General features: G+C 43.6%; 1 protein-coding gene across 10 annotated transcripts in view; it reads right to left on the bottom strand.

The window, feature by feature from the left end:
- Positions 1-11005, bottom strand: part of FAM114A1 (family with sequence similarity 114 member A1) — a 76023-nt gene extending 65018 nt beyond the window's left edge. For 3 of the 10 annotated variants that reach the window (XM_054485873.2, XM_063664472.1, XM_054485874.2), the window contains exons 1-2: positions 10892-10975; positions 294-649 (exon numbers count right to left, since the gene is read on the bottom strand). In XM_054485873.2, the coding sequence (XP_054341848.1) occupies positions 294-641 (348 nt within the window). In that variant the 5' untranslated portion in view covers positions 642-649; positions 10892-10975. Of the gene's footprint in view, positions 1-293; positions 650-10179; positions 10689-10891 lie in introns of those variants that run through there. The other 7 variants (XM_063664467.1, XM_063664469.1, XM_063664466.1 and 4 more) reach the window with 5 other exon arrangements.
- Between the last annotated feature and the right edge of the window lie 4930 nt (positions 11006-15935).

Genomic DNA, 15935 nt, shown 5'->3' with positions numbered 1-15935 from the left:
GTGGGGTGAATTACATAACATATAAAGTGGCTAGCAGAGTGCCTGGCACACAGCTTGTGTCTGACAATTGGTGGCTGTTACTGTTAATAATACATTTATCAAAATGCAAATATTATGACAAATTATTTTCATATATGTCTAATCTCACTACGCAACACATTTCTGATGACAGAGGGGATGTCACAGTACATTTTGAACTCCCAATTCCCACCCACAGAGCTTGGTGCTAGCTCTGCACACGGTAGATATAAGCAAGAACTTAGGCTGAAGTGAATTGAATGACCCATTCTTACCGGATAATTCTGTTCTTGCAGCGGTATTTCGGATCTGGGTTCTGCCTCAAGGCTGACGGAATCAATACACTCAGCAAGTGTATCCTCAGTCACGTCTCCATTGAGCGGGAGCTCCATGGCGTTGGCATCCTGAGGATGCACAAGGGGCCCAATGGCGGCAGCCCCTGCACCCTGCACAGCTGCATTTTCATGCCCCTCCCCTCTGGGGTCAGCTGGTGTTGGCTCATGTGAAATTGCAGCTGAATCACAATGCACTTCTGCATCCTCAGGTAAAGAATCACTATTAGGCATCTCAGTAACTTCTGCTTTGTCTCCAGTGGCTAAGGTGTCACCAGCATCATCAGACATTTTTGTATCTGTCAACACAATTATAAACACCTCATGCTTTCATTGAATTGTTAAGCTTCAATTCAAAGTCCTGGATAAATAAATCTGGTAGGGGCAAACTTTTTTTTTTTTTTAGATGGAGTTTCACTCTTGTTGCCTAGGTTGGAGTGCAATGGCATGATCTCGGTTCACTGCAACCTCCACCTCCCAGGTTCAAGCGATTCTCCTGCCTCAGCCTCCCAAGTAGCTGGGATTACAGGCATGTGCCACCACGCCTGGCTTATTTTGTGTTTTTAGTAGAAATGGGGGTTTTTCCATATTGATCAGGCTGGTCTCGAACTCCCGACGTCAGGTGATCCACCTGCCTCAGCCTCCCAAAGTGCTGGGATTACAGGTGTGAGCCACCGCGCCCGGCCAGGGCAAACTTTTTTTTTTAACCAATACTCTATGTAACCTTGTGGGAGACTGAATAATGCAGGGGTCCCCAACCTTGCATTATTCCCTGTACCAGTCCATGGCCTGTTAGGAACCACACTGCCCAGCATGGGGTTAGTGGTAGGTGAATGAGCACAGCTTCCTCTGTATTTATAGCTGCTCCCCATTGCTCGCATTACCACCTGAACTCTGCCTCCTATCAGATCAGTGGTGGCATTAGATTCTCATAGGAGCATGAAACTTATTGTGAACTGCACGTGTGAGGGATCCAGACTGTGCACTCCTTATGAGAACCTAATGCCTGATGATCTGTCTCCCATCACCCCCAGGTGGGAGCATCTAGTTGCAGGGAAACAAGCTCAGGGCTCCCACTGATTCTACCTTGTGGTGAGTTGTATAATTATTTCATTATAAATTACAATGTAATAATAATAGAAATAAAGTGCACAATAGTAATGTGCTCGAATCATCCCAAAACCATCTCCCCCGCACCCCTTTCTGCTGATCTGTGGGAAAATTGTCTTCCACAAAGCCAGTTCCTGGTGCCATAAAGGTTGGGGACTGATGGAGTAATGAATGGCCCCCAAGATAACCATATCCCAATTCCTGGAACCTGTGAGTGTTACCTTACATAACAAAAGGAACCTTGCAGATGTGAGTAAGTTAAGGATCTTGAGATGAGGGGATTATTTTAGATCATCTGAGTTGGCCTTAAATGTAATCACAAGTGTCCTTATCATACGGAGGCAGAGGGAGACTTGATTACAAAGAGGAAAAGGTGATGTGATGACAGAAGCAGAGGCTGGAGTGACGCACTTTGAAGATGAAGGAAGGGGCCCAAAGCCAAGGAATACAGGTGGCCACCAGAAGCTGAAAAGGGAAAAGAAACCACTCTCCCCTCAAAGACTCTAGAAGGAACCAGGCTGCCAGCAACTTGACTTTAGCCCATGGACACTGATTTCAGACTTCTGACCTCCAGAACTCCAAGAGAATAAGTCTGTGTAGGCAAAAGCCACGAAGTTAGTTGTAATTTGTCACAGCACTGATAGGAAGCTAACACAAACCTACAGGGCTATCTTTAAACTTTCCTGGAGCTCTTACTTGGCATGAAGGACTACTCCTATGGGAACTAAGAGTATTACCTGTATCTTTAAAATTATTGACTCTGGCTTTATTAATTATATTTGTAGCAATAATGAGAATAAGCATAGGAAGGCAGGGTGCAATGGCTCACACCTGTAATCCCAGCACTTTGGTAGGCTGAGTTGGGTGAATCACATGAGGCCAGGAGTTCAAGACCAGCCAAGGCCAACATGGTGAAACCCTGCCTCTACTAAAAATACAAAAATTAGCTGGGCGTGGTGGCATGCACCTGTAGTCCCAGCTACTTAGGAGGCTGAGGCACAATAATTGCTTGAACCTGGGGGGTGGAGGTTGCAGTGAGCTGAGATTGTGTCACTGTACCCCAGCCTGGGTGACAAAGCGAGACTGTCTCAAAAAAAAAAAAAAAAAAGAATAAGTCTAGAAAATACCTGAGCACTTATCAAAAAAAATACTTGCCATTTAGCTTTGCAACATCTTTGTCAGAAATTCACAGTGAGAAAGAGACCTATATACACACAGTATTCCTTGTTGGGGACCAGCTGATGGAGGCCTAAACAATGGTTTAGTCAAGGATAAACCTGAAGGGTAAGAAGTGAGGTAGAAACCAAGTAAGGAATGTAGCCATTAAAGCAGAAAACGCTTTGAAAGCTTACAAATTATTGATATCATGTAAAGCAGCACTATTCAATGGAACTTTCGGTGGTGATAAAAATGCTCTGTTTCAACAAACTAAGCATTGAAGGAACATATCTCAAAGTAATAAGAGCCTTTTATGACAAACCCACAGGTAACATCATACTGAAGGGGCAAAAACTGGAAGCATTCCCCTTAGGAACCAGAACGAGACGAGGATACCCACTCTTACTACTTCTGTTCAACACAGTAGTGGAAGTCCCAGCCAGAGCAATCAGGCAAGAGAACGAAATAAAATAGGAAGAGAGGAAGACAAACTATCTTTGCAGATGATATGATTCTACACCTAGAAAATCCCATAGTCTCTGCCCAAAGGCTCCTAGATCTGATAAACAACTTCAGCAAAGTTTCAAGATACAAAATCAATGTACAAAAATCAGTAGCATTTCTATACACCAATAATGTCCAAGCTGAGGGCCAAATCAAGAATGCAATTTCATTCACAATAGCCACAAAAAGAACAAAATACATAGGAATACAGCTAACCAGGGAGATGAAAGAGCTCCACAATGAGAATTACAAAACAGTGCTCAAAGAAATCAGAGATGACACAAATGGAAAAACTTTCCATGCTCATGGATAGGAAGAATCATTATTGTTAAAATGGCCATACTACCCAAAGCAATGTACAGATTCAATGCTATACTTATCAAACTACCAATGATGTTTTTCATAGAATTAGAAAAAAATATTCTAAAATTCATGTGGAACGAGAAAAGAGCCCATATAGCCAAAGCATTCCTAAGCAAAAAGAACAAAGCTGGAGGCATCACACTACCCAACTTCAAACTATACTACAAGGTCATAGTAACCAAAACACCACGGTACTGGCACAAAAATAAAACATGTAAGCCAACAGAACAGAACAGAGAACTCTGAAATAAAGCCACACACCTAAACCATCTGATCTTTGACAAAGCCAACAATAACAATGCGGAACGGACTCCCTATTCAATAAATTGTGCTAGGTTAACTGGCCAGCCATATGTAGAAGATTGAAACTGTTCCCCTTCCTTACACCATATACAAAAATAAACTCAAGATGGACTAAAGACTTAAATGTAAAACCAAAAACTATAAAAACTCTAGAAGAAAACCTAGGAACCTAGGAAACACTATCCTGGATATCGGCCCTGGCAAAGATTTCATGACAAAGACTCCAAAAGCAATTGCAACAAAAACAAAAATTGACAAGTGGGAGCTAATTAAACAAAAGAGCTTCTACATAGCAAAAGAAACTATCAACAGAATAAATAGACAACCTACATAATGGCAGAAAATATTTGCAACTATGCATGTGACAAAGGTCTAATATCCAGAATCTGTAAGGAACTTAAATCAACAAGCAAAAAACAAAACAAAAACCATTAAAAAATGGGCAAATGACATAAACAGGTACTTCTCAAAAGAAAACACATACGTGGCCAACAAGCATATGAAAAAATGCACACCACTAATCATTGGAGAAATGCAAATAAAAACCATAATGAGATACCATCTCACACATAGATTTTCCCAATAACTCAGAGCTGTCATTTACCACGCTTTCACCCTCTCAAGAATATATAGTATCAACAGCTATCATTTATTGAGTGCTTACTGTATCCATGCTCTTTAAATGTATTATCTCCTGTGAGTTGAATGTTATCAGCTCCATTTTACAGACGAGGAAACTGAAGCTCAGAAGTCACACTTTTAGTAAATTGTACATTTGAAATTTGAACCCATGTCTGACTTTGAGACTGAACCACATCAGAGTCCTATCAGCAATGCCATCTGCCTCTTTTCTTACATTCAGTCAGTGGCCAAATCCTAGAGGCTCTTTATTGAGAATCTATCTGCATTCTTTTACTCCTCTTCTCACCGCAAGGTCCTCATCATGGTTCATGATGACTATTTCAGTATCGGGTTCCCCTGTTCACCGCAGCTCTTCCCCTTACTTCCCATCCTTCACCTCACGGCTCTAATTACATGGCTTTCCTGCTCACACATCCTCAGGAGCTTCCCCTTCCTCTCCCTCCTGAGATGATGCCACATGCTTCAGCTGGTATCCAGGGACCTCTGTGCTCTCATCCCACCAGGCTTACCTCCCAAGATTTCCTACAAAACCTTAAATGAGACAGTGTAAATATCTGTGCAATGCCTGGCACATCCACAAGAGACCCTCAGCAGCTGTTGGTTCCATATGTTGTTCTTTTGCACATTGAAGGCCCAGTTAAAATAATCGCCTCCTCCATTCTTTGTTCCTCCAGGTTGAACATTTTCCTTCTGAACCCTTCTGAGGGCATTTTGTGTTTATCTTACTTTAGACAGTTGAAGTCCTCTTTGATTAGAGTTGCTTCAGTTTTTCCTATAATTTGTAAATTCTATAAAGACAAAGACCTTCCTTGTTTTGTATTCATATTCTACATAGTACTTGGCATGGCTTCCTGTGCATGGTAGGAAGCTCAACAAATATGCCTGTTGAGTTAGATTAATATTTGTGTACAGACACTCAGGAGCTCTCTTACAGCAGATGGTTCCAAATGACTTGACATTTCCGTATTGTCTTTCTTTTTTTCCTTCACCTCCCAGTTAATTAAGTTAGAATGTATTTGTATAAGCAAAAATATCTGCCAGACCTTGAATTCAGTGATAATATTCCTGTAAACAAGTCTACATGTAAGAATGGCAACGAATGCAAACTTCCCTCGAGCTGGTATACAAAGTTTAGGATATTCAAGGTTGGCCATGGGCTGTGAAGGAGCCGGGTTCAAGCCTAGCTGAAATAGTAAAGAATGATAGAAACCCACTGTATAGAGAAGGGGCAGTATTGTGGGTGGTTTATGGGAGGTGAGTAGAATGGATGGGGTCTGCTAAAAAGGCTGTTGTCGTTTGGAAGTTTACAAAATCTTTGTGAAAACCCCCTCTCTGAATCAAGGCTAGCCTAGGACAGGGTGTTGGCAAATCACAGTCTGCAGGCCAAATCTTGTCCTCTGCCTGTTTTGGTAAACACAGTTTTAGTGGACCAGAGATACACCCTTTGTTTACATATGGGACCGTCATGGTTTCTCTGGCACTACAATAGCGGAGTTGAGTCATTGCAACACAGGCCATATGGGCTGCAAAGTCACAAAGCCTAAAATATTTACTATCTGGCCTGTTTCCGACAATGTCTGCTTACCCATGGCCTAGGACTTTGCTTGATTGCCACGGCCTAAAGATTTCCCTGTCTTAATTTATTATCCTCACATGAATCGTATGGACACAACAATGAGGAGAATGGGTTCATGAATAAATGATACCTTGCCATCACTTTTATTCTCATTTTTTAAAATCAGTAGATGGTAGACATTGTCTGATCTTTTTATTTCTTTGTAAGGTAATTTGAAAGTCCTTATTATTAATCTGGATTATTAAGAGGTCCCAAACTATTTCACTTTTCTATAAGCAGGAACATCAAGAGTAAATCTGGCTGTGATAAACACTTATGGGTAAATAAAAACCATTATGGATGCCTGAAGGTACAAGCCTTGCCCTCATGTGTTGTTATCTTGTTCATAAAGTATCCTAAAATAGTTCAGCATATACTATGTGACACGTGCATGTTACTTAGTTTTAATTTATGCCCTAAGGGTGGCTGGATGACATCTGAAGTGTGCACTTAAAAATCTGTAATGAGGTGTCCACCTCTTTTTAGAGGGTTCATCTACCATCCTCTCTGATGGGCACTCCAGGGTATGCTAATTAGCATAAGGGATATGAGAAATAATTTTTCACTGGTGACATGAAAGATGCCTCAGATATGTGGATCGGCAAGAAATAACGTACAGGTGCCTTCTCTGCTTCTATACCCAAGACATGAGATTGCACTGAATCCAGCAGCTGACTTACCCTTTGGAGCAGGGTTCTTCTAGGTTCTCTAGCTGAATGCAAGACTCCAAAGCCTGAAGGTGACTAGAAGCTTAGCTGAGTCCTGCCTCTAGAACACAGGCCTAAAAGGACAGTGAGCTAGGACTTCCTTGAGCTTATAAGAACAGACTGGTTAACTAAGCCTATTTGCTAATACATGTGTGGGTTTATGGCAGAATTCCATCAGTGAACTTGGATTCACGGTAATTTAGCTCTTGGTAGGGAAGTTGCAGAGGAGGAAACCTATAGTCCTTACCTATCTCTGATGGCCAAATTACCTTAGGTCAGTGTATCCCAAATGTAGAAAAAGTGCTGCAATAAAACTCCTCTCTGTGGCTGCTCTGCATTCAACCAACACAAACCATCCCTTCAGAAATACCCCAGAAACTCAGCTGTAAGATGTTAAATGGGCACTGTTAAAAAATATTTATGGATTATTGTCAAAAAATATTTATGGATTGTTATTTAAAATATTTATAGATTATTGTTTAAAATATTTATGGATAATTTATAAATTTTAGTAATACTAGATCTTTACATCTGTTAAATTTAAAAATGGTCATCGGTCAGGCACAGTGGCTCACATCCTAGCACTTTGGGAGGCCAAGGCAAGTGGATCACTTGAGGCCGGGAGTTCCAGACCAGCCTGCCCAGCAGAGTGAAATCCCGTCTCTACTAAAAATACAAAAAAAGTAGCTGGGCATGGTGGCATGTGCCTGTAATCCCAGCTACTCTGGAGGCTGAGGCATGAGAATTGCTTGAACCTGGAAGGCAGAGGCTGCAGTGAGCCAAGATCATGTCACTGCACTCCAGCCTGGGTGACAGAGTGAGACCCTGTGGCAAAAAAAAAAAAAAAAAAAAAAAAAAAGCCATGCAAGATCAGTCCTAATTCAATTTCTAATTGTAAAAAAACAAAAGGGTCATGCAAGATCAGCCCTATTTCAATTTCTAATTGTGTGTATCTCTAATCCATATTTATCTCTGCTTGTTACAGGTCTAATTTTCCCCAAATCAAAACGAAAAAAAATTATTTTTTGTTTGGTTGTTCTGGTAGAACTTTATCGACTGTGGATGCTATTATGATGGGGGAAATGTAATCATTTTTCAGACTGTACCCTTTTGTATGAAACCACTAGAAACTGTGTGTTTGAAATACACAACCGTTTCTGAGCAGGGGCTGCTGGAGTCCACCAGGATTACAATCGTGACAAGCACTGTGTTTCCTGGGAGGTTTCCATCTCTGTCCGGGTGTTCCATAAGCCAGACTTAGAAACCTTTCCTGATTTATGGTTAGGAACATTGATCACTGTAGCCATGTCTCGTGGACTGGAGGCTAGGGAGACTCAATCCACAGCAACAAGGGGGCTGCTTTGGGAAACTCTAAGGAGAGGAAGGGTGGCATATAAAGAAGTCTTTGTGGGCTGGGAATAAGTTAGTTTTTCATGAGTAAATTCATTCATCACCTAAAATGCTCCCAGAACTATGCAAGGTATTGAAGCAGCAACATCACAGCCCCAAAAATAAGTATAAAACAGAAGACATGGTCACTATCCTTCAGAAATGAATCATCTGTTTGAGGAGCTAACACAAAACACTTAAAAAGTGATGCAAAACAGCACAGCAAATCAAGGACAGATGTGCCTGAACTAGACTGACCCTGTGCAAGGGAGAACCTTGAAAGTGTCTTTGATGTGGTGATTCAGGCCTGGTGGGATGAGAGCATGTGCAAATGTCCAAGCATCAGGGATGGACTGTAGTGATTCAGGACAGGTTGTCTGAGAGGCCAGGACATGAGGCTGCATGGAGGAATAATGAGAGGTGGGAGCGATGGTATTCTGAGGTGGAAAGAGTTGTGCCCTGCAGGTGTCAAGGGATGTGGCCTCTGGTCCCAGTAGCCCTTTGTGAGCACACAACTTGCTCATCCTCACTGTGCTTACACCTGCTCCTCTGTAAAGCTAGGATGGACAAACTGATCTCGATGCTTTTTTTCCAAACTCCACCTGCAGGACTGGGGCAAGTCTGTGATGATAGAGAAAAATGAGGACAAGATCGCAAGTTTTTCATAAATCTAAATTTATTAAATGTAAAGGACTGCCTTCATCTTTCAAGTTTAGCCTTTGTGCTTTTTCTTGGTATTAAAATGTCTTTCATTTTATGAAATAGTAGTGACAGTGGATGGATTTTTTTAAAAAAATGGCCTGACTTGGCAGCATAAAAATCTGGTTATCATGATATCCCATGTGAGGTCATCTCCCCCAGTTAAAAAAAAAAAAAAGTGCCAGTCAGCGAAGGACCAGGAATAAAAACTCTGGATGAGAGGCTCTTAATGAGGTTGTAGCAGTTTGTCTGAGTTTGTATAAAGCTTGACAAGTCTATGTACCCAGGCTCCAGCCTATTCTCTGTGCGGCTGCCAGGCATTTTTGGACCTATTTGCTCCCCTGTTTAAAAACCATTAGGTGTAAATATCTTCACACTTCCCGTCATAATCCAGCTCCAATCTCTCTCCACCGCTTGCAACTCTCAGTACCCTCCACTCCTGCCTCACCAGTCTTTTCTCCATTCCCCATAACTCTTCACATCTCCCTGTCTTTGCTTACGCTGGTTCCTCTGCCCCGGTGCTGCCCTTCCTCCAGCTGCCTGGCAAACTCCTATTCCTCTAGACACCCAATGTCTAATGTTACCTTTCGTTCTGAATTTTTCCTTAATCTGCCCCACTCCTTCCAATGAAATAACTGCTACCTCTTCTATGTTTTTGGCACTTTGCACAGATTTCTATTCCATGTATTTATGGAGTATTTACTTCTGCCATTCTGTCCTCCAAGACTGTGACCAACAGCACCTAGGTTGGTTTCTGTCCCTCAGATATTTACTGAATTGAAATACATTGTGTTTGATATTAATAAAAGAGAAACCATGTTTGATGTAAGCCTCGTCAAATAAAGAAAGACAAGTTTACTTTTATGGTCTGAATCGCTCAGATTCAAGAAGGCCCCCTCCGACCCTCAAATTCCTTCTGCACTGTCTCACTTGTGCCTCAAATCCATCCCTAACGTCTCATTCCTTCACTTAAAGGTTACAATGTAAGAAGTTTATCAGATTCTTTCCCAAGCTCAGGCTTGATGGAAGGAGGGCGGGGCCGCAGGCATATGGGTGGGGTAGGGAAGGAGCCACTAGGCTGCAGAGAGGGCAAAAAGAGGCTCTGAGGATAGAGCCCGTCTCATTCTCAGTTGTCACAGGTTGGCTGAGGTCACAGGGAGTTCAGAGGACACTGATTTAAAAAGCCACCTGCCTGTGTCCTTCAAGATGTTTAGGATGGGAACTGATGGGATCAGTAGGGCATAGGTAATGCTCTCACAGCCCATAGAGAGATGTCTTCCTACTTAGTAAAAGGCAGTGACGTTCAGGCGCCTGGTCTGAGGTGCCTGGAAATACTCACCGGATGGCAGAGGCGAGGGCTAGCCGACTGGGTGGAGGTGGCCTGGGGATCTGGGGTAGGGAGTGGGACCCATCCCGGGGGCTGCGAATGGAGGCGGTGCCTGCTTAGAGTGTTGGCTGGACTGGAAGAGCAGGCAGGGCGTGGGTCGGCTGCTGGGGGAGGGGTAAGGCGAGGGGAGCGGGGAGGTCAAGGCCTGAGCTCCCTGTGCCAAGGCCGAGGGCAGGCGCACCCTGGGACGAGGCCTCTGTCTTACAGGGACCTGCTCCCTTCGTGCCCGGGCTGGGGGACCCTGCAGCCCGCCTCTGACTTGGCCCCAAGCCACTGGGGGCACTTTCCCAGACTTGCTTGGTGCCAGGACTGGATACTTTGGGAGATCCAGGCAGGCTCCGCGGAGGTTCACGCCGGCCGAGGGGGCAGACCCTGAGTGTGGGCGTGTGGGTGTGTGCATGAGCGTGGACCCAGAGCGACACACACTCACACACACACACTCACACGCCCGCACCCACGCAGGGCCCTCGGCCGCGCCGCCCCAGACCCTCACCCCAGAGCCGGGTCCTCCCTGACCACGGCTTCTCACTAACGCAGACGGCAGGATTCGTGGGTCCGGGACGAGGCGCCAAGGCATGGTGTTCCCACCACCCCCGGGCGGCCGCCCCCGCGCTCGCCCGCCCCCCGGGGAAGGGGATGGGGACCGGGTGCCCGGGGCTCTTACCGCTCAGGCGGCCGAGTACGCGCGGGAGTGGCCGGCGGGTCCCGCCCCGCCACGTCTGCAGGGCCGGCGGGGACGCGGCCAGAGGGCGGGCGGCTGGAGAGGGGGCCCCGCCCCGCCTGCGCCCCGCCCCACGGGGAGCGCCGCGGGGACGCCCGGCCACCCCCACGCTGCGAGGGCCGGGCCCGCGCTCGGCGAGCCTCCTGGAAACTTGGCTTGTCCCACCCCTGTGCCAGCGCGGAGAGCCAGAGCGCGCCCCCCGTCCAGCCCAGGGAGGGTGGGTCTCGGGGTTCGCCAGATCCCTTTCCTTTCCTTAAAAGCGCTTGGAAAACCCCTGCCGTGTCACTGGGAAGAGGTCGCTCAAGTTTAGCCAAAGTTTGAGCTCCTGATTCTGCGTTAAGCAGCACTCCCTTGCCCTGTCGGTGGGAGTGTGATAGATTTAAAACAAACAAACAAACCCCAAACAAACAACGAAAACCCACTTTCCAGAAGGCCAGTTTGGGGCTGTGGGTCAAAACTCCGATGTATTAGCTTTGGCCTAGGAATTCCACATTTGTGAATTTGTCCTAAGTAGGCAGTCAAATGAGCAAACATGTATGTACAAGGATGTTTGTTGTAGTTGTTTCTGCGGGGGGAAGCCGGAGACAATCTCAATGTCCCCCAGTAAGATTGGTGAAGTAAGCTACAGTAACTTCAGACATCGAATATGTTGTAGCCCTTAAAAATGAGAATTCGTTGACATGGAAGGAAGGCCACATATTAAGGCCTTCCTCAAATATGGCTTAATATAAACTCAGATGCGGAGGAAACGCAGTGTTTATAGTATTAACTAGTTTTGTAAACAATTTTGTATTTTATATAAAAGTCGGAGGAAATACAATTTAAAAATAGTGATTCTTTCTGAGCGATGTGTTTAAGGCAAATTTTCTCCTCTTTCTCCCACTCCATCCCTTCTTCTTTTTAAAGAATTATAAATGCAAAGTTAAAGAAAAAATAGCCTCAGTCTCTCCCCTTCAATATCACTACCATTTTTTATAGTGTGTGGATCCTACCATAGTTTTTCTAAGCTTATATAAATGCATGTATGCATAAACAGCTTTTTGTTTTCTTTTTTATAAAAATGGTGAGATGTTGACATATTTTGTAAATTCCCCCCTATTTATTACATATTATAATAATCTTTCTTGGTCAATACATATCAACCAAAACCACTCTTCTAAGACTTGTCTTATATATTGCAATATGCTTGTAATTATATTTCATTCAATCATTCTCCTATTGACAGACAATTAGTTTGCTCCTTATATTCCAGTTTCTTCCATATATATATTAATTAATTTATTAATTCATTTTTTTGAGATGGAGTCTTGCTCTGTCATCCAGGCTGGAAAGCAGTGTCGTGATCTCAGCTCACTGCAGCCTCTGCCTCCTGGGTTCAAGCAATTCTCCTGCCTCAGCCTCTCGCGTAGCTGGGATTACAGGTGTGTGCCACCACACCTGGCTAATTTTTGTATTTTTTAGTAGAGATGGGGTTTCACCATGTTGGCCAGGCTGGTCTTGAACTCCTGACCTCAGATGATCCACCCACCTCGGCCTCCCAAAGTGCTGGGATTACAGGCGTGAGCCACCGTGCCCGGCTATATTTTTTATTTAGTATTTTTATTAAATATTTTTATATTAATAATTTTTTGAGCTACTGAATATTTATTTTATTTTATTTTTTAGGAGGACAGAGTCTTGATCTGTGGCCTAGGCTGCAGTGCAGTGGCACCATCTCCATCTCCTGGGTTCAAGCGATTCTTCTGCCTCCCGAGTAGCTGGGATTAGAGGCACCCGCCACCATGCCTGGCTAATTTTTGTGTTTTCGATAGAGACGGGGTTTTGCCATGTTGGCAAGGCTGGTCTCGAACTCCTGACCTCAAGTGATCTGCCCACCTCGGCCTCCCAAAGTGTTGGGATTACAGGCGTGAGCCACCACACCCAGCCTGTTATTTTTAAATTCATAGAAAAACTAGAAAGTTATCTTAATGTGAGAGTGGGTGGAAACTGCTTTAAATTGAGATCAATAGCCTTTTTGAATTGAGCGAGACTTTGAATCTTAACTAACACATGGCTTCTGTAACTCAGTTTTTCCACCTCTAAAATAAAGAGCATTGCTCGGCACTGTCCCTTCCAGTTCTGGCTTTGCGAGTATTATCAAATTATGTTCCAGTTGCAACAGGTGTGTTTTGGTGTAGCATATACACAAACGTCTGTGCCTGGGACTTCTGCTCCTGCCCAGAGACAGCAAGCACCTTTGCTAACCTGCCTTCCCTTCCCTGCTGAGCTGTAACAGCCCAATCAGATGTTCTCTTTTTAAAGGGCTGAGTTCCTCTTCTCCTTTGACCCAAACCATACCTATCCAATAAAGAAAATAAAGCAAACTATCCTGGCAACAAGTTTGTTTTTTGTTTTGCCAACTGCAAATTTCTCCCTTTTACTCATGTAGCTGCTTCCAGAACTACCAGATTTTATTTCAGACATTTTATTTGCAATGCAAAACATTTTAAGTTCATTTAAAAATTTTCTAGAGTATTTAAAATATATAGAAAAATAAAGAATAATATGGTAAATACTTATTTGTGTAAAAAATGTAGGAAATACTATGATGATATCTAGATTTAACAAAATTTTTTGCAGTATTTATTTTATAATTTTCTTTGCAAAGAAAAAAATGTTACAGATATGTTTGAAATCCTATCCCTTCCATTGTCCACCATCTCTGCAGGTAGCCACTTTCTTGAGGTGGTTGTATATCCCTCCCACCCATATTTCTTTCTTTCTTTTTTAGGAGTGAGGTCTTACTCTGTCACCTAGGCTGGAGTGCAGTGCTGTGATCACGGCTCAGTGCGGCCTCAGACTCCTGGGCTCCAGCAATCCTCCTGCCTCAGCCTCACAAGGAGCTAGGATCACAGGGTGCCACTGCACCCAGCAAATTTTTAAATTTTTTGTAGGGTTGTGGTCTTGCTGTGTTGCCCAGGCTGGTCTCAAACTCCTGGCTTTAAGCAATCCTCCTGCCTCAGCCTCCTAAAGTGCTGGGATTACAGGTGTGAGCCACCATGCACAGCCCCCTCTCATTCATATTTCTAAACATTTGCTGCATATGTCCTCACCCACAAATGCATATATAATTGTTTTTCAGTGTTTTAGAATATTAAGGACATCCTGTACGCTTGTTAACTTGCATTATATTTTTGAGAATCATTCGTATTCACACATGTAGCTCTAGCACATTCATTTCAAAGTCTTCATAGGAGGGTATGAATATGCCACAATTTATTTCCCGATTGATCTACTTTATTGTGTTTCATATTTCACTCAATTATGTATAATGTTGCAATTGCCACCTTTGAATATATTTTTTAGTATCTAGGCAAGAAATGGAATAGCTGGTTCCCCTTTACTAGACATTGCTGAATCGCCCTTCATTATGGGTCAACCACTTATTCAACATAACTTTTCTGAAAGCATGCACTGTGTACCAAATATGGCTGTAGGTGCTTGGAATACAAAAGAAGCAAAGCAAACTCCTGGTATTCAAGAACTTACACTCCATAGAAAGGGAGATAGACCCTAACTAGAGGGTCTATATGAGGTGGTGGAGTAAAGCAGGCTATAGAATCTACAGGGTTTAGAGAATGATGGGTAGGACCAAGTGTGGTCAAGGAAGTCCTTACTGATAAAGTGGCATTGCAATGTAGACTTTAAGGAAGTAAGGAAATGAACAGTGGCCATATCTGTAGACAGTCTCAGGCAGTTTGGGAGCATGGATGATGCATTCACAGAAAGGTAAGGTGGCCAGTGTGGCTGGAGCAGAGGGAGGATGGGGAAGAGTAGAAGAAAATGAGGCCATAAAGGTAGTGGAGCCTGAGAGATGGGCAGAGGGATTTTGGTTTATACTTTGAGAGAGACTGGCATCCTTATGGCTTTTGAGTATGAGTCTAGTGTCTGACTCTAGCCATATGGGATTGGGTGAAGGTGGGAGGGGAGAGAAGGATGGAGGCTGGGATACCAGTTAGGAGACCTTTGCAGTTATCCAGGTGAGAGATGATGATGCTTTTCACCACCGTGAGAGTAGTGGGGGACATGAGAGGTGTTTGCTTATGGACATATTTCAAAGAAAAATCCAACAAAATTTGCCTATGGATTGAACGTAGAGTTTGAGCAAAAGAGAAAGTAATCATTAATCACTCCAAGGATTTTAGTCTGCACTACCGGAAGAGTAGAAATATCATTTATTGATATGAGGAAGGATGCAAGAGGGAGCAGGTTTGGAGTTAGAGGTAGTAAAGATTCAGGTGTTTGGCTTGCAACAATAATGGTTTAGCAAGCATTTAGCAGGCTATTGAATGTGAGAGTCTGAAGTTCAGGGAAGTCTGGGCTGGAGATAGTAAGCGAGGAGATATCAGCAAACAGATGGTTTTGAAGGACCAGGATGAGAGTGCATGGAGTTAGAGATGTGGTCCAAGACTAAGTCTTGGGTATTCCATGCCAGAGATATAAAGAGGACCCAGAAGGAGACTGGGAAGGAATGCCAATGAGTTAGCAGGAAATTCAGGGAAGGGAGAGTGGGGAGTAGGAATATGGGGTCTAAGAAGTCAGGCAAGAAAACATTTCAGGATCTTTCAACTGTGTTAAATGCTGCTAATAGTTCAAATAAGCTAAAAATTGAGAATTGACCATGGATTTGGCAATGTGGTGATCATTGGTGACCTTGAGAAAGCTATTTCTTCTGACTGGTGGGGAAGGAAACCTGACTGAAGTATATTTGAGAGAATGAGAGGAGAACAATTAGAGATAGTCAGTAAACAGCTCTTGCAAGGAGTTCTGGTATACAGAGGAGCAAGGAGGGGAAGGTTGTGGATTCAAAGGGAGTTTTGTTTTTTTTTTTTTTTTAGATGGGAGAAATTATTGCTTTAAAAGGTGATTGGAGGCTGGGTGTAGTGGCACATGCCTGTAATCCTAGCACTTTGGGAGGCCGAGATGGGTGGATCGTGAGGTGAGGAGA

This window comes from Pongo pygmaeus, chromosome 3 (assembly GCF_028885625.2).
Source record: "Pongo pygmaeus isolate AG05252 chromosome 3, NHGRI_mPonPyg2-v2.0_pri, whole genome shotgun sequence".
NCBI classification, from domain to species: Eukaryota; Metazoa; Chordata; class Mammalia; order Primates; family Hominidae; genus Pongo; species Pongo pygmaeus.
The sequence above is the reverse complement of the archived record's forward strand: the minus strand, read 5'-3'. Positions and strand labels throughout refer to the sequence as shown.